Raw genomic sequence first — 19,986 nt, 5'->3', positions numbered from 1 at the left:
TTCCGTGGTGATCCCATAAAAATTTCTGGATCCAATCCAATTTCTTAATCCTGATGCTGCAGGGTTATTGCCCACCTAAGTCATCACGATTCAGGAAGCTTATTCATAATGAATTAATATTATAAGTACCAAGTAACGACTTTATGCTTGGACTCCAAGTTCCAACTCCTCGACCTTGGTGATGCAGGGCACAACGCTTCTAAACTATAGTGATTGCAAGAAATGCAGTATTAATTAGGGTACCAAGCGTAGACTACATGATTGAACTTCGGATCCCAACTCCTCAATCCTGATGCTGCAAGGTACTGAACTCCTAAGCCATGGGGATTCGGGAATTTCTGATGGTGAATTGATATAATATTAGGTATGAAGCAACGGCTTCAAACCCGATGATACTTGGTACAGCACTCCCATACCATAGAGATTCAAGAACGCTGGGTCCAAACGCGTCTTAGGTGAGATCTATAGAGGCTAGACTCTAGAGCGCACTCCGGCTTTGCTTAGAATTAAGACAGAGTTAAAACGAGACAGAGCTACAGCTCTCACATAACTTTGTCTCGTTTTAACTCGATCTTAAGTCTGAGCAAAGTCAAAGTGCGCTCTATAGATTTCAGCCTTAGAGCGTACACATAAAGACGTTTAGTAGCGCGTTAGAATCTTGCCAGCAGGTCTGATGGCTTGTCTATAAATTTAAAAAAAATCTCCACTTTCATCATTAAATCGTTATCATTAAAAAGTAGGATCTACAATTTTAGTAGAAATCTAATATGTTGCGCAAATGTGGAATTTTAATAAAGACTTGGTCTTGACTTGTTAAGTACATAGCGAGTACATCCATGATTGCGTAGGTATAGGTAGGTCTAGGATGCTCTTACCTTAATAGAACTGGGTACTTTTGAGACGCTGTCTGCTAAGTAGTTAGTTATAGAGTAGATTATAATTATCTAGGCTCTCAAGTCGCAAGTAACGGTTGAGCATCTTAATATGCTAATATTTACAGTGAACCTAAGATTATGTTTGCTTAGCAACTTTAAAGGTAGTATCAAAGTTGCCAAGCACGCTATGAAATGGCCTATTTTAGATAAGACAGCTTATAGGTATCTTAGGTCACGGTAATTATGATAATATTACCGTGCTTAGGTTGTCTAAACGTCAATAGTAAACTGAAGTGTCAGTGGTTACTGGTTAGGCCACATTGTCGCGGAACCATTGGCCGCTTTTAGTAGAGTTGTTATGAAGTGGAAACCACGTACCAACCTACCAACATCAACATTGTCCCAAGCATGCCTGAGCTACCTTTCCATAATATTGCCAAAGGTGTGTGAAGTCTGTCAATCAGCACGTTGAACAACAAAATCGAATATTTAAGGAGACTCGTCATCCGAAGCCGCCTCTTATCTCACAGATGATCGCCGATATCGCGAACACATAATTTGAATGTACAATTAGGTGTTACGAGTCAGAAAAAAACGTCGAGCGTGGGAACTTCTCGCTACGGGCCGGGTTGTAAGTTGGAAGTGATTACTTACAATTACACACGCGGGACACGTAGCAACTGTAACGCATCGGTGTTTTACTATCAACATCCTAAATATAGAGCAAATCACATTTTAAGAGCGTGCAAGAATCTATCGCAAATGTCGGGAGCGTGGGAGCGCGTTTATGCTAATCAGGTCATTGGTACCCTATACCTGTTCGCTCTGTCTCTACAGTGTGATCCCGATTTGTTATGGAAGATTCATTTTACTTTTTTTTGCAACCTTTTTGCACTTGCAAATTATTTCATAAGATTCTTACTTATATTTTTTTCTTACTTATATCTCCATACACTATGCACCGCATAGCGTTGTAATAAAGCTGCTCTTTAACTGGCAGCCTCACTGGCATTGATTCGTTCAAGTAGTTATAGATGCGCCTCATTTTAACTAATGCCACCGATTTCCAGACATTGATGAAATCGGTGGACGTCCGTTTGGCACACCAAACATGTCATAGGGAGCCGTCTTACAACTTGTTTGATGTCGTCTCTCAGCAGTCAGCTGACTGATTGACTGGCTGACTGACTGAATATCTATCATCGTACAGCTCAAAGTACTGGATGGATCGGGCATCTGGCATGCAGATAGCTACGTAGGCATCGGCTAAGAAAGGATTTTTGAAAATTCAACCCCTAAAGAGGTAAAATTGGGGTTTGAAAATGCAGCCCACGCGGACGAAGTCGCGGGAATAAGCTAGAGAGATATAAATTAGTATCAACACCGCTTTTCAATTATAATTATCATTATAGCTTCGCAATCCGTTAACTAAGTATTTTGGTTCTTCATCGGGTCTCTTCATTTCTGATTACGTAGAGAAACTCCAAGGATAGCTTTCACGTCGTCCTTTGAGTGATTTAAAGATTTCTTTGCATGCCATGTCTCAGGGAAGTATGTTAACAGTGGCCTGAGCCTGACGCGCGTAGTGCCCTGAAGAGCATGTACAGCTCTTGATCCTGGTCCAGCTAGGTGATTCGCTAACTCAGTGTACTTATATCACTGAACGATAGCCACCGAGGTTGGTTGGTTCTACGTTGCTGCTTCACTGGGTGATATTAAAATGTTTTTCGTAGAAACCCTTCAACGGATTAAAAAATGAGCTCGGTGGCTATCATTCAGTGTTAGAAACTGAATAAGCGAATCACCCCGCACATCCCTCTTCGGATTGTAGGCTCATCGGACTATGGATATATTTTATCCTGCGTAGATGGCTAGTCTTCGGAAGTTGGCAGCCGTGGCCGAAATCCGCTTAGGAGAACATAATTTATTATTCTAAGTGTACTTATACGAGTATTATGCTGTTCGCAATTTTTTTGCGGAGCACTCTGTAGATAGATCGAGATAAATCCAAGTTCAAGGCGCAGTATAGACAAGCGGCAGCGGGTATACAAGGCTCCATTCGCCCGGCATCCCCCAGGGGAGGAACACAGCTTTACTTAGTTTGATTTTGTTTTTTAATATTCGCTACTCATCAGGATTTATTCAAATACCAATATGCTCGCAAAATGGCTGATCCTTTTTACGTAAGTATTTTTTTGGTTTCCTTTTCAAAGATTTGGATCTGGGTCCAGTTTCGTCGCGATGGAAATATCTTATCATAGTTACTTAATTGTAGAACTTTACAACAATTTAAGAGTTTCTAGACAATTTAGCAGTAGGTAATGATCTGAATTATAAACCATACCGGTTTCATACAGGGCTCTGGCCAAGATTATGTTCTTACAATCTTAAAAAATCTGAGTGAGGAAAATAGGATTCGTGAATGCTAAAAAATCTATATTTAGAATTTTAACTTTACTTATATTCAGCTTTACCTACTAACAAAAGTATTAAGTAATAATTTGGTACCTTTATACCTACACTAAATATCTATCAATAAACATTAAGTATACCTACTTAATTTAAAAGCTTTACAGATGAAACCTGATTTAATACCGTGGGAACTTGCTGCTCGAGTGCCGAAGAAATCTTTTACGCTATACTACGCAACAGCGTAAACTTAACGAAGCTTTTTTGTGTTGATGATGCGAAATTTATTACTGATTTTTTTTTATATTGTGACTAAAATATTCAATTATAGCTAGCTTTTATTTATTTTAATTTTCATGCTTTAATTGATATTTGTATAAGGGAATGAGTTTTTCTTAAACTTCTCTCATCTCTGTCGAGTCTCTGGGAATTCTGTTAAGTCAAACAGTCGCCATAATGAGCAAAGTTGTTTGTAATGGAATCCGATAATGATAAATGATAAGTTTTTTTTTTCTAGATGCTTACATCAAGTTTTAACCGCGGACCGCAGCTATTCCTTACCCGAATTACCACCAGGAGAAGCTCCGGAGCCGATTATCACATTCATGGAAAGAACATACCAACCTGCATGGACTAGAGCAGGTTATGAAGGAGGAGAACCCTTGCTGTTAACTCCCTTGATAGAAGCGAATAAGCTTGAAGAAGCAAGGCGAGCTGCTTATGTGGACCCTGACTTCATTTTGCCCGATATGGACAGCTATTCAGGATATTTAACAGTAAGATTTTTCTTATTTTTTTTATCGACGCCAAGTTTCTTCTAGATTAATACCGTAAGTTCAAATTTAAAATTTTGTAAGTGCTTTCAAATTCTTAGGTAAATATATAAGTAATAGCTATAAGTGATGCAAGAAGAAGTTAAAGCCAGCATCCATGTAAAACCAATTTTATTAAGTAACTCAAATAGGAATTGAATCAGTAGGGCGATTGTCTAAAACCTGCATCAATCATTATTACAATCTCAATTGTTCTGATTGGCTGAATTTGTGCGATTCTTGTTGCAACAATGCATTGTAGCCAATAGTGAGCGAGCATTAACCAATCAGAGATGATTGCGATCGTGACATTGTAGCTGTCAAACAACCGCGGTAGAGCCATCACTGTGTTAGAAAGGTTATTCGATTCTACTCTTCTTATAGTAGACTAACTTATGCCCGCGACTTCATCCGCGTGGACTACACAAATTTAAACCCCTGTTTCACCCCCTTAGGTGTCGAATTTTCAAAAATCCTTGCTTAGCGGATGCCTACGTCATAATAGCTATCTGCATGTCAAATTGCAGCCCGATGCGTCCAGTAATTTGAGCTGTGCATTGATAGATCAGTCAGTCTGTCAGTCACCTTTTCCTTTTATATATTTAGATATGTACAGTTTTCTAATTTTTTGTGATCGTTCTCGTTCTATTGCAGGTTAACAAAGAGTATAACTCAAATCTCTTTTTCTGGTATTTCCCTGTGACAGACAAGTCTGTTGAAGAGACTCCCTGGATTATTTGGCTTCAAGGAGGTCCTGGCGCATCTTCTCTGTACGGCCTCTTTACTGAAATAGGACCTTTTACAGTTTTAGACGATTTCCAGATTGAAGGTAGGTGTTACAAAACAAAATAGTATTACTGAACCAATCGAAAACCGCATCGGAATTCTGGTTTCCTGGTTTTCTTTGTCGTTGTTTCAAGATAGAGGCCCATCGCTGGACGTAGATCCCCTACTGCACAGAGCAAAGTCTTGGTTGTTTCCACAGCAACGGCTCAAGATAGTATTCAACCACTATAAAGAAGTGCAGAGGGGCGTGTGCTTAGTTATGACAACGAATATTAAATTATCACCCAGTCCGTAACTAAATGGGCAACCGACTTTGGAAGTCCGAATTGAGCATTTTTGTAGTCTTCAATCTTCATGCCTCACTAAGCCGTCACGAACATCTGACAATAACTGTTAAATCGAAGACTCAAAAACACTTACCGCCGTACTCAGAGTCGCTTAATCGTTACTTAAGTTTAGTTAAAACGAGACAGAGCTATATCTCTCACATAAATCTGTCTCGTTTTAACTCAATCTTAAGTAACGATTAGCGACTCTGAGTACGGCGGTTAGAGTTATATGCGGGAGGATCTGGGTAGTGGTCTGTCCGTCTGTCTGTCAAGAAACCTACAGGGTACTTCCCGTTGACCTAGAATCATGAAATTTGGCAGGTAGGTAGATCTTATAGCTGATATTTGGGATAAAGTCTGAAAACCGTGAATTTAGGGTTAGATCACACAAAAAAAATTAAATTGTGGTCATGAACTAATAATTAGTATTTTCAACTTTCGAAGTGAGTGACTATATCATATGAAAGGTCTTCACCTGTACATTCTAAAACAAATTTTTATTTATTTTTATGCATCATAGTTTTTGAATTATCGTGCAAAATGTCGAAAAAATACGAATGTAGTACGGAACCCTCATTGCGCGAGCCTGACTCGCACTTGGTCGGTTTTTTTTATGTGAATAATGAAAAAAGTCATGAAATACAATGATTTAAAAGCTTAATCTGCTATAATCCGCTGAAACAATGCAGCAAGCGACATGCACCGCCCGCCCTCCCACTGCCAAACATGCAGGAAAAAGCAGCCACCATTGTTTGCCTGATTTTAGCTTATTAAGCTTTTGGTTCATTGTATATCATGGATTTCCGCAAAGTAACGCCTGATTCCATACAATATACAAATGTCATTCACCTTAGCGATAAAGAAATAAGTAGGTACCATGCTGATAGGATTCTGAATAATGTGCATTAAATTGAACATTTGATTGAAATCCAGCCTAATTCAGCATGACTAGAGCTGGGCTATAACAATATATTGTCGTCTTTCGCAGAAAAAAAATACTCCTGGGGCAAGAACCATTCTCTTCTATTCATCGACAACCCGGTTGGCACCGGGTTCAGCTTCACTGACGACGACCGTGGCTTCGCGACCAATCAGACTACTGTAAGCAAATTAAAAAAATATGGTCCTCATATTATTATGAACTGAGGACCGGAGGGCTGGCAGCTACCTCGGTCAGCATATTAGTCTGGGCATTCAACGAGGTAACGCTGCCAGCGTTCTGGGCACCCTGCCTCGTTGCGGTGGTTTGTGGTTTAGATGATATTTTCGATCTGTAATTTTAAGTTCAATTGCTTAGATTCGTTTAATACATCGATCGAATATATTAGTTTTATTATTATGAATCAATATGTCACTATTTTATAATAGACTAAGAGCCAGCGCGTGCCAGACCTTCGTTATTTTATAAAAGCGGAAAGTTTCTCTGCGTATTGTCCCCAACACTGGGAGGAACGTTTGTTTGATGTTGGCTTTTGGAGGTAACAGGAAAATGCTATAAAAATCTTACGTCAAAATATAACGTCAATTTTTTTTTCTTCGAAATAGTATTAGAAATCACGTCATGCCAGACACACGTCTAACATCGTGGCAACCCCCTGCCAAACACCCTTAAACTTTTAAACTTTAGAAGGTCTGGCACGCGCTGGCTCTCTCTGTATATCAATATTTGAGTAGGTATGTACTTTGGCAATCAAAATTATTTTTTGTACTTTTTATAAAGATCATCATTATCATCATCATCACCATCATCATCATCATTATCATCATCATCATCATTATCATCATCATCATCATTATCATCATCACCATCATCATCATCATCATCATCATCATGTGATAGGTACCTACTGATTTACTGATGGGTATTATTTCACAGATTGGTGAAAACTTGTACACGGCGTTACAGCAATTCCTGACGTTATTCCCTGAACTTCGAAAGGCACCACTGACGATTGCAGGGGAGTCCTATGCCGGCAAACATATCCCTTCCCTCGGGGTTCAAATACTCTGGAATAGGGAACAGGATGAGCCGATAAATCTACAGGTGAGAATATAACATTTTATTTATACCCACCCCTGCTTTATAATATTACAAGCTGATGCCCGCGACTTCGTCCGCGTGGAATTAGGTTTTTAAAAATCCCGTGGGAACTCTTTGATTTTCTGGGATAAATTTAAAATAAAGATAAAAGTAGCCTATGTCACTCTCCAGGTCTTTATCTATACCCATGCAAAAAATCACGTCAATCCATTGCACCGTTGCGACGTGATTGAAGGACAAACCAACAAACAAACACACTTTCGCATTTATAATAAGGGTACTGATAAATACGTCAGTGTATTTATTTGTTTATTTGTCCTTCAATCACGCCGTAACAGAGCTACGGATCAGTGTTATTTTTTGCGTAGGTGAGTATAGTTGAGGACTTGAAAATTGACATAAGCTAATTTTTATCCCGGGAAAATAAAGCACTTCCTACGGATGGCATGCTATTTTACACGCATTTGTCCTTCAATCACGTCGCAAGAGAACTAAATGTACTTACTTAGTAGAGCGATGTGATTTTAGACCTAAATCCACGCGGACAAAATCGCGGGCATCATATACTTAGCATTCTATTAAATTTATTCTATATCTAATTGCCACTTCATTAAATTTTTGCAGGGCTTAGCTATTGGGAATGGATTCATAGATCCTCTATCCTTGCAACGATACAGTTATTTTGTGCGTGAAATCGGTCTTGTTGATGACAAAGTTGCCAACTTCATGGTCCAACTGGAAACTGCAGTCGTTCAGTTCATCAACTCAGGGGAAATGCTGAAAGCATACGCTGTAAGTATGGCATGGATTTCCTAAGATTTCCTATTTAGGTACTTTAAAGAAATTTAATATTTTGGATCCTGTTTAGGGGTTTCGTACACGAAGGGTGCCAACGGGACCCTATTATTAAGATTCCGCTGTCCGTCCGTCCGTCTGTTTGTCCGCGGGCTGTATCTCTCAGTCATGACCCATAATACCTGAAATTTTCACATAATGCTACTCCCGATATAGCAACAAATACCTACTAAAAAATTCAGAGGTGCCTTTATGAAAATTTAAAATAATTAAAAAGTGTTTTATTTCTTGTACGATGGTACGGAACCCTTCGTGTGCGAGTCCGACTCGCACTTAAGCGATTTTTAAGGACTTGTCATCTTGTCTTACGGGTGGCCGGAGGGCTGGCTTTACCTCGGTTAGCATACTTAGTCTGGGCACCTTTTGATTTGTAATTTTTATATCTATTTAAAAAAAAAAAAAATTTAAGAAATTTTAATAAAACTATCTTTGGAAATCAAAGTCAAAGTCGAATCATTTATTCAAATTGGGTACCGTTGTAAACTTTTTGATTGTCGATTGTTGAATTTGTAAGATGTAGTACTTACCTACCTTATGGTAATAATAATTAATTACTTAAATCAATACTTATAATAAAACTGTAACAGGTCAAATTCTGTACATTGAAGATATTTTGAAAATTTTTTTTCGAGGGCACTCTATAATCGATACTGAACCCAAAACTGTAATTTTTTTCATTTTTGTCTGTCTGTCTGTCTATCTGTCTGTCTGTCTGTCTGTATCACGGCCGCGCATCACGCTGAAACTACTGAATGGATTCCAATGAAACTTGGTACGATTTGAGGTCATACTATGAGGTCTAACATAGGATACTTTTTATCCCGAAATTCAGCATGGTTCCCTTAGGAGAGGGGTTGAAAGTTAAAATGTATACTGAGCTGTAATTCATTAACGCGTAGTCCGATTTCATTCATTCCTTTTTTGTTAGAAAGGGGATATTTTAAAGATTGTTCTGTAAATATTTTAAAGTCATCAGTTTTGTAGTTCAGAAATAATAGACATAATAACCCTCAGTTTATGGTCCAAATAGCTTGAAACTCGGAATATGCAGAAACCTTTGAACGTATGGCTCATCTTAAGCTGGCGTTCCCACTTTATCGTATAGGCTTAATGGATAGACCTGTTGTGAAAATTAGACCATTCCAAAGGAGACAGTTAATATTGCATACTGCAGGGTTAATTTTCCCCACAAAGCAAACAAAGCTTAGAGCAGAACTGTTCTATAAGTAGGTACTTATTAATACAATAATTAATACAATAAGTAGGTACTTATTAATACAATATTAATTTTCATGGTATCTATACAGTGCTCATAATATGCAATGTAAACTGGTGTCTGCTAGCATCCATTCGCGGGGACGGGAGTGGAGAAGGCGGCGCAAGGGGAAAGAAACATCTATAGGATAGGACATAGGTAGCCGCGCGGCGCAGTCGCACGGTCGGCGTCCTACGCAACTGACGTGTCCAAATTACCTTTAAATTTAATGCTAAGTGGCAAGTTTCCGCGCGGCTCAGACGCGCGGTTGGCTCCCTACGTGACGCACGTGCTAGATTAGCCTCAGAAGTATAGAGACAATAGAGTCAGGAATCACCTACTGAGAGCCTAAACCTTAGTTCGTTATCAAAAAGCTAGGGCGTGGTTGAAGGTAGAAAACAAAATAAAAGATTGTATAAGGAAATAAACTGTTTTATTCAGGGAAAAGTCCCTCCAAATCAAAGTTTATCTTACCATTAATTATTGCTTTATCATTATATAATTTATTATTTCCTTTAAGAAAAATCTACCGCCAGTTCGAAAAAGCATATCTACCGAGAGAAAGAACTGGCAAGAAAAAACTCGGCGGTGTCTATTCACAATTATTGAAAAATTGATACAACTATGGTAGGTATTACCATAACATATCCAACCCACATAGGGTATAAGCATAAACTATTACAAAGGAATACCAGATGTATAATAAATTACACATTAACCAACACATAAAACAACATACATAGTATAACAATAGAAATATAAAATCAACAATATTCGTACCTGTAGGTATGTCACAGCTTCTTATTAAAAATAGGAAAATTAATAATCTCTACAGTCAAAGCAGAGCCATTTATAGGCTGGGATTAACTCCCACCCTCTGTATAAAAATATAGTGATACCATGTAAATATTAAATTCAATAGAGTCAATAGAGTTTAAACTCTACTAAATTTATATACTTTAAATACCACATTATACTCTATTTAAATCTACAATTACTTTATTTCTAAAATATAATAAAATCTTTATTATGTTTTGCCATGTAAGTACCATAGATTTGCCATTTATAATCTGTTAATTGTTCTGTCACGTCTGTAGTATTTCTTCTATCATTTTGACGTGCCTCTGTTTACAAATAAAATGTCTATGGTTTAGAATTAATTCTTAAGCAAAATCTAAAGAGTTTAGTAGCAATTTCAAGAAATAAATAGCAACTCTAACCATTTATCTTATACGGCCAAACTGACAATTGCTTCGTTCTCGAAGCAACAAAATAAAAACAAACAATTCGTAAAGTAAATTTTTAACAACATCAAAACATTTTTTTTTTTTTTTTTTTCAAACAACATGTCTGTGGCTTCCAACAAAATTTAAAAAAACATTTTAAACATGTGTGTGACATACAAAATTACCACACAGTTTACTCTCAAAAATACAAGAAATATTTTTCTCGCCACAGCACATAAATGTTTCCAAACAAGATATCCTTTAACCCCATTGGTTTTAAACCAATATCAAAAAATATTTTTAACACCACTGGTATTAAAGCGATATTATAAAAATACTTTTCAACACCGTTGGTTCCAACGTTTTAAAGTATCATCTACAAAATATCCTTCAACACCATTGGTTTTAAGGCAACATCGTAAACCATCATAAAATTGTCCCTTAACACCATTGGTTTTGATCCATATATCACTATACAATTTTTCCATTGATCGAACATTTGATCAAAGTTTTAAATAAATTCCAATAAAATATAGAGATGAATATTAAACAAAGAAAAATTGCAACTGAACAAATTGTAAATTATCAGAATTTAAAATAATATGTTTCATAAAAAAGAACCATCAAAATGAAAAAGTTACAAAAATATTAATATTTCAAAATAAGTTAAATCATAAGAACTTTTTTTCAATTTCAAGTTAATAATTTTGCAAAAATAATAAAATACCATCGACTCTTACTCCTAAAGTACCAAAGTCAAAAACAAAGGGTAGGTATATAAAAAGTAATTATATGTAAGATATATCAAAACAAAACTAACTACTATGTTAGAAGAAGTAAAAATAATCAAAGAGTAAACTTATCTAATTATCGTTATTTACTTTCAAAAATATTTTCTATTCAATCTCTTTTTGTCTATCTGCAATCAGTCCTTGGACTATACAAAAACATTTGTTGCTTCCCACATCCAATGATGTGCCAACAACCTTCCTTTTTAAATAAATACCAAAACATTTTTCCACAATAAAATATAAAAATCCAAAAAGATCGTAAATAAAAACATAAAGGTAGGTATCAAAAATTAAATGTCAAAAAATATCACACAAAAATAATTTACACTAAAAAGATCGTCAAAGAAGTTATCAATATCAAAAATAGTTAAACACTTCAAACATCAAAAACGTCAAAAAATAAAAAGTATTATTCAAAACAAAAACCCACGGAATTAAAAAATATCAAACACAAGTGGGTAGTCAAGAATCTCTAAATTCCAATATTCTAAATTTAAGTTTTAGGTTTGACCATAGTCCACCACGCTGGCCAAGTGTGGTTTGGCAGATCCATTACATCACATTACATAACGGTGGGTATTTATAAAAAAACAATGACATCAAACAATCAGTAGCTACTATTCTATAATCTGACAATTGCCTCCGGCCTTTATTGCAAGGTACCTATTCCCCTGCTGAATGGGACTTAGCGGCATAGCAACAGGATAAGACATCAGCAGCCTAACCTATCCATATATAAAAACTACAAAAATAAACTCAAACAAAATTTCTAAACTATTGTAGGTAGGTATCACAAATCTTTCGTCTCTACGTTTTGCGAGTGAGAACTCCGATGCAAAGTCAATAGCAAAATAACAAAATGGCCACGCTAATCGCAATTTCTGATCAATGAATCATCAACATATTTTAACGAATAATGGAATGTGTATTTCTGAAACAAAACTACAACAAAAAAATTTTTTTTTTGTTCTTTTTTTTTTTGTTCTTTTTTTTTTCTCTGTTCTTTTTTTCTCTGTCATTATGTAACACATAAATAATTAATAAACATCTATTCGGCCAACCTGAAAAGTACTTCGTTCTCGAAGTACTTACATAGGAAATGCCTCAAGAACATAACTAAAAAAAAAAGTAAGATGACTCATCACTCGTAAAACAATATTCAATGATTCAATGTCAACATCACTATCATATAAATTACGAATATACGGCTAGACGTCAGACGTAAATTAAAATAGAACACAAATTAATCATCAGTAAATATTTACTGACAAACTTGCTTTAGTTTTTCACCGCTCGGTCAGTCTGACATTTAACCACATTTTATCGTATGATCATTAAATAAAAATTTCATACCAACTAACTACCTGCAAATTTTTAACATTAATTTACGTAATATCGATTTGTTGTACTAGCTGGGACATCATGCGATTAAACACCTTCAAACATTAATCTGAGTCATTGAAACAGAACATCTATACTGAACACAAAATTACCCGCAAAAATTTTATTTATTTAGTACCCACATCTTTATTTCTATAATACAATTAGTTTTAAAACAAATAAATGACGACAGGTACTATGAAACTGTGTTACTACATTACACAGAGTATTAATAGGTCCATGATTACGCAATAAAACTTTCTAAGGCCTACCTGCCTGAAAAATTGTCTTGCAAAAAAGTTTTAATTCACTTTCACTTTTTTTTCATACCATATTTTCATATTAAGATTTCCAGATTTAGGGTATCCAATGTCCATTGTGGTACCTCTCGTGGACGTCAGTCATCACAACGCCTGTTGGAACATCTTTGATGGCTTTTCACAAAGCCATCCGAATTCGCCGGTATTTCTGAAACTTGTACAAACTGCATTAGAAAAGGCACAATTCAGCCATATCGTATCCCACTTCTGATGCTAGATTAGCCTCAGAAGTATAGAGACAATAGAGTCAGGAATCACCTACTGAGAGCCTAAACCTTAGTTCGTTATCAAAAAGCTAGGGCGTGGTTGAAGGTAGAAAACAAAATAAAAGATTGTATAAGGAAATAAACTGTTTTATTCAGGGAAAAGTCCCTCCAAATCAAAGTTTATCTTTACCATTAATTATTGCTTTATCATTATATAATTTATTATTTCCTTTAAGAAAAATCTACCGCCAGTTCGAAAAAGCATATCTACCGAGAGAAAGAACTGGCAAGAAAAAACTCGGCGGTGTCTATTCACAATTATTGAAAAATTGATACAACTATGGTAGGTATTACCATAACATATCCAACCCACATAGGGTATAAGCATAAACTATTACAAAGGAATACCAGATGTATAATAAATTACACATTAACCAACACATAAAACAACATACATAGTATAACAATAGAAATATAAAATCAACAATATTCGTACCTGTAGGTATGTCACAGCTTCTTATTAAAAATAGGAAAATTAATAATCTCTACAGTCAAAGCAGAGCCATTTATAGGCTGGGATTAACTCCCACCCTCTGTATAAAAATATAGTGATACCATGTAAATATTAAATTCAATAGAGTCAATAGAGTTTAAACTCTACTAAATTTATATACTTTAAATACCACATTATACTCTATTTAAATCTACAATTACTTTATTTCTAAAATATAATAAAATCTTTATTATGTTTTGCCATGTAAGTACCATAGATTTGCCATTTATAATCTGTTAATTGTTCTGTCACGTCTGTAGTATTTCTTCTATCATTTTGACGTGCCTCTGTTTACAAATAAAATGTCTATGGTTTAGAATTAATTCTTAAGCAAAATCTAAAGAGTTTAGTAGCAATTTCAAGAAATAAATAGCAACTCTAACCATTTATCTTATACACGCATCCAAATTGAGCTTAAAAATTGAAATCTGATCTGAATATCTGGAATTTAAAATCGTATAAAAAGTTCTTTTCAGAACTATTTAGTTACTAATTAGGTCGGTACCTACTTGATTATTGTTCTTCTATAATATATATTATTAAGTAGGTACTTGGTTTCTTCTGTATTTTTAGGATTATGTTTGGTTATAGCATAGGTTTATGCAGGCGTTTTTTGTGGTAGATACTACAAACTATCTTCTATAAATATTAAGTGCTTGATTTTTTGGATTGCAATTTTTTGGATTTTGTTAAGATATGGCATGGATATGGCAAAGGTACATGCAAGAGTTTTTTGTTGTAAATAATTAGAATGTAAAATTTTACTTTCGTTGTAAAAAATAAGCTTTATTCGTTAGGTTTAATTTTCTTTTAGCTATAATGACAAATTGACCATTGTTTACCGTTGTTTTATATGTGCTTTTTGTACTTTTTATAAAAATGCCCTCTAGAAAGAGACCTAATCTTTCTCAGTCTACGAGAAATGCTGCCAGAAAGAGACTGAGAGTTTCTCAAGAAACCGAAGAAGAACATAATGCTAGACTGGCAAATGGACTATGCTGAATCTAGCTCTTCTATTCAACGTGACTCCCGTTTGGCATCCATGCGTGCGAGAACGACTCAGTATCGTGCCAATGAGTCAACTTCAGGTCGTGAATCACGTTTAACTGCTGACGCCCAGAGACACGCTGAGTCTCTGACATCCGAGACACGTACTCAGCGCGAGGAGCGCTTGACGGCTGACAGTCAGCGTCATGCCGAGTCTCGCGCTTCTGAGACATATACACAGCGTGAAGCGCGTTTGACGGCTGACAGCCAGCGTCACGCCCATTCTCGCGAATCCGAAACTTTTACTCAGTACGAGGAGCGCTTGACTGCAGACAGTCTGCGTCATGCTGAGTCCCGCGCTTCTGAGACGTATACACAGCGTGAAGCGCGTTTGACGGCTGACAGCCAGCGTCACGCCCATTCTCGCGAATCCGAAACTTTTACTCAGCACGAGGAGCGCTTGACTGCAGACAGTCAGCGTCATGCTGAGTCTCGCGCTTCTGAGACGTATACACAGCGTGAAGCGCGCTTGACGGCTGACAGTCAGCGTTACGCCCAGTCTCGGGAATCTGAGACTTTTACTCAGCGCCAGGAGCGCTTGACTGCTGACAGTCAGCGTCATGCTGAGTCTCGCGCTTCTGAGACGTATATACAGCGTGAAGCGCGTTTGACGGCTGACAGTCAGCGTCACGCCCTGTCTCGGGAATCTGAGTCATTCACTCAGCACCAGGAGCGCTTGGTCATGGCTAGGGATAATTATGACCACCGGAATCAACAGTATAGCATTGTTTTATCGTCAGAGAGAGACAGAATAGCAGAAATTCGCGGAACAGAGACACAAGAGCAGCGTCAGTCTCGCTTGACCGATGATCGTCTACGGCATTTTTTGAACAGAATGTCTATTTCATCTGAAGACTCCGCCGAAGACGCGCTGCCGTGGACTGATAAAGAAAGGAGTGGATTTTGCTACTCGCCAGACATAAACTATGTTGAGTACGCTGGTATAGGTGCAATGCAAGAAGTTTCACATAACGTAGTATACAGGGAAGCTTTGTAAATATAGGTAACACCGTCACAAAATATGGACATAAATTAGTGAAACTGCATGATAACCCTATCAGGAAAGGGAATACTTTACCATGAAGCCTACCCTGAAATCACGAAAAATAATCAACTATTCCATACTAAGAGTTTGACGCGCGGAGAAAGTATATGAACCAACTGACTTTTTCGTTAACTCTCTTTCGTTCCTGATAACACTTAATTGATATTTTATTGTAATCTTACTTAAAATTATTATGGTTTTTATTCATGGGCATCTTAATGGGTACTTAAGGATATATCATCATTTCAGCCTGTGAACGTCCACTGCTAAACATGGGCCTTTTCCAAAGAGTGCCACAACACCAGGTCTTCAGTCATCCAGCGACTTTTCGCCACTCTCTTTATATCGTCAGCCCATCTTGCTTGAGGGCCATCACGCTCCCACCGAAACGTGGCCTGCCCACTGCCACTTCAATTTGCTGACGGTTTTGGCTATTGGGAACTTGATTTGACACCTATCCTTCAGATAAACTCTTAACATAGTCTTCTCCATAGCTTGCTGAGGCAATTTAAATTGGTAGATCAAGCCCTTTGTTAGTGGCAGGTGTCCGATCAGTTAATCCATACTATAACATTCATACTAATCTAATATTGTAAATGCGAAAGTGCGTCTGTCTGTTTTTACTGCCCATCTATTAAACCGAGTTTGTCAATATTTGGTACAGAGAAAGCTTATAGAAGGACATAGACTACTTTTTATTTCAGAAAATCGTAGTTTCCACTGGATTTCCCTAAAGAGCGCCACCACACCCGGTCCTCAGCCTTCCTCATCCAGCCACTTCCCGCCAGCCTCTTTATATCGTCGGTCCATCGTGCTGGAGGGCGTCCCACACTATGCTTGCCTACCTACGCGGTCTCCACTCAAGGACTTTCCGGCTCCAACGGCCATCACCTCTACGACAGGCATGACCTGCCTTCTTTTATCCCGGAAAATAAAAGAGTTCCCATGGGCTTTTGAAAACCTACATCCACGCGGACGAAGTCGCGGGCATCAGCTAGTTACTAATAAAATATTTAAAAACATCTATTCCAGTACTACAACTATCTACTGCAGCTGTTCCTCACGGAATCAAAGCTGGGAAATCTTTATAACTTTTTGGACGACGACATAAGTTTGGGAGGCGCATACCTCGACTTCCTTCAGAGAGACGAAATAAGGCGGGCCCTACACATTGGGAACACTAACTTCACATCAATCGGGGTCGTGTACAGAAAATTAGTTCCCGACTTCATGGTCAGTGCGAAAGCTTGGCTAGAGGAGTTACTGGAAAACTACAGGGTCATGCTTTACAAGTTAGTATTTTTACGGTTTTGTACCTCCAGAGAAAAAAACCGACCAAGTGCGAGTCAGACTCGCGCGCCGAGAGTTCCGTATTACAGTCGTATTTTTTCGACATTTTACACGATAAATCAAAAACTATTATGCATAAAAATAAATAAAAATCTGTCTTAGAATGTACAAGTAAAGTCCTTTCATATGATACTCCACTTGGTACAGTATTCTTACTTTGAAAGTGGAAAATAGCAATATTGGTTCATGAACACATTTTACATTTTTTTCTGTGATGTTACCACAAATTCACTTTTTGCAGATTTATTTCTTTAATTGTGCTATAAGACCTACCTACCTACCAAATTTCATGATTATAGGTCAACGGGAAGTACCCTATAGGTTTTCTTGACAGACACGACGGACAGACGGTCACACAGACACAGACAACAAAGTGATCTTATAAGGGTTTATTTTTACCTTTTGAGGTACGGAACCCTAAAAAGAAACCCTTATATGATCACTTCGATGTCTGTGTGTCTGTCAAAACCCGTCAAAGAAATCAAAACTATAGGCTACTCCTTCTTGCAATGTCAAACGCAAGTAAAGGAAAAATTGCGAAAAATGTAAAATCACTTAAGACGTCCTGCGCTTTGCCTCGGCCTTCGAACGCGGCTTCGCCAATATTACCTACTCGGCCAGTAATCGCTTTATTTTAGGCCTGGATAGTGTACCTACTATTTCTAGGATCTAGAAATGTTTTTAAGAAAATTTGTACTTTACTGAATTAACTTTTTTCTATTTCAGTGGCCACCTGGACATCATTGTAGCATACCACCCCTCTGTGAACACCTATGATACGCTCTCTTTTTCCGGCACGTCAGAATTTAAATCAGCTAAGCGACTTCCTTGGTACCACGACGGAAAATTAGCTGGGTGAGTAAAAGTAATACTAATACAGTTTTTCACTGGAATGGTATGCAACTTTCGACAGTTGGCCCAAGTATGTCAAAAAGAAATTATTTCTCAGTGATTATTAAGTAAATAGAGGGTCTTCCAAAATACGTTAAATCCACGTCCTTTGTTAGTTTGAAGTATAAAAACCATTTTAATTATCGATTAAACTAAAAAAAAACACGTCAAATGATTGTGACGTCACATACCAGTATTTCATATAGAAGCTCGCATATTAAGCGCGCGTTTTGACGTTTGATAAAAAGTTACAATACTAGTTGTCAAATACCGTATTCGTAGGCATTAGCTTATTTTATACTATCCCTATCAAATAAATTGTATGTACTACAAAGAAATTGTTGTAATGTTAATCATGATCATGACTAACAGTCCCATTTCCCCTCTAACCAAGCATGGGCCAGTTGCACCACAGAAAGTTATCGTTAGGTATAGTGAAACTTCCATTTCAGATAACAAGCAAAGCATACCAAAGGTTACCCATAATTATTGTCAAATTATGGTAAAAAGATAAAGAACTCTGACTTGTGCAATTCAAAGTGATTTTTTTGTAGTCTTTAGCGTCAACCATAACTTGTGAAAATGTACCGGAGCTGCAATGTTTTTATGTTACTGTAATTTGTATTCCACCAGATATTACAAGACAGCTGGAAACTTAACAGAAGTGATGATCCGAGGCGCTGGTCACATGGTGCCCGCGGATAAGCCGGCCGCAGCCCTCGGCCTCATCTCGGCCTTCGCCCGCAGTCTCACCCTCGAAAACGACACCGGCGTCCTGGTTGACGTTCAAAAAAACTTGCGAACTCACAGGCCTCCGTTGTGGTGATTGTAGATTCAATTGAACACCTCTTACGTACAACTATTGTTTTGACTTTAATTAGAATAATGACTTGATTAAAATTAAGATAGGGTAGCTACTCAGTATTTTTGTGTAAATAGATCGATTAAATATACATACAAAATAAGTGTCCATTTAATTACCTACTTACTTAACACCGCAAAACTAGCCCAATCTGGACACGAGCGTATTGTACAAAAAATAAAAAGAAGCATTTCTCAGCCGGGCTTGTGATATTATTTTATCTTTAACTTTAATCAATGACCTTCGCAAACCGCAATAAGTATAGTAATAACTTCAGGATGGACTACTTGTTTTGCGAGCACGTAGACCTACCTATAGGTTGCAGTGATCGTCAAATAAATAAAATCGATCGACATTTACTTACTTTTTTTCTTAAAAAAGAAACTGGTACCGCGGTTATAACTCAAATCCGGCGGGCAATTGTTTAATTGGCGGGAGAATTTAATGATTGACAACACCTCAAAGCCTCTTTTTTTTTTTAATTTATTTTACGGCCCTGGATAACAGTCCTTTAAGGCCTAACCTCAAAGCCTCAATGCCTCAGACTCTCAGACTCAGAAAGGACTCCAAAGGACTCAGATAAGGACTCAGACAACACGATTCTGAGCACAGACCAATAACATATAGGATTCTGAGATTGACAATGAAATTTGATAAACTATAAATTTAATACCATAGACAAAGACATCTAATTTTTTTTAAACTTTGTTTTCGCTAAAAAAAATATATAGGTACTTAGCAATATAATTAGTTACAATTTTTTCAAGTGGTTTGCATCTGTGGTTTGCATGCTCCTAGTATTTTTTAAATATATTATTAAGAACGTTAAAACCAGACTCAGAAAAATAGGTTCAATGGTTCAAGCTTCTTGCCAGCGAAGCTAGACTATTATTTTCTACTCTGTGCTCTATTATGATGTGTGTGATCCATACAAAGTACTCTGTGGTGTGATC

General features: G+C 37.1%; 1 protein-coding gene across 1 annotated transcript; it reads left to right on the top strand.

Moving 5' to 3' along the window:
* Positions 1 to 2,955: 2,955 nt before the first annotated feature.
* On the top strand, positions 2,956 to 19,014 carry LOC117985037 (venom serine carboxypeptidase-like). Its single transcript, XM_034971728.2, has 9 exons — positions 2,956 to 3,058; positions 3,802 to 4,060; positions 4,751 to 4,925; positions 6,200 to 6,312; positions 7,088 to 7,255; positions 7,877 to 8,044; positions 16,963 to 17,222; positions 18,007 to 18,135; positions 18,805 to 19,014. The coding sequence occupies exons 1-9, from the start codon at positions 3,030 to 3,032 to the stop codon at positions 18,995 to 18,997; spliced, it is 1,494 nt and encodes a 497-aa protein (XP_034827619.1). The 5' UTR covers positions 2,956 to 3,029; the 3' UTR covers positions 18,998 to 19,014.
* The last annotated feature ends 972 nt before the right edge of the window (positions 19,015 to 19,986 follow it).

This window comes from Maniola hyperantus, chromosome 1 (assembly GCF_902806685.2).
Source record: "Maniola hyperantus chromosome 1, iAphHyp1.2, whole genome shotgun sequence".
Taxonomy (NCBI): domain Eukaryota; kingdom Metazoa; phylum Arthropoda; class Insecta; order Lepidoptera; family Nymphalidae; genus Maniola; species Maniola hyperantus.
The sequence above is the reverse complement of the archived record's forward strand: the minus strand, read 5'-3'. Positions and strand labels throughout refer to the sequence as shown.

Bases quoted from the DNA above. Each gene is read 5' to 3' on its own strand.
- LOC117985037 (XM_034971728.2), top strand. From the start codon at position 3,030: ATGCTCGCAAAATGGCTGATCCTTTTTAC. The intron at 3,059-3,801 runs GTAAGTATTTTT...TTTTTTTTCTAG, and splicing joins AAATGGCTGATCCTTTTTAC to ATGCTTACATCAAGTTTTAA. The intron at 6,313-7,087 runs GTAAGCAAATTA...ATTATTTCACAG, and splicing joins TCGCGACCAATCAGACTACT to ATTGGTGAAAACTTGTACAC.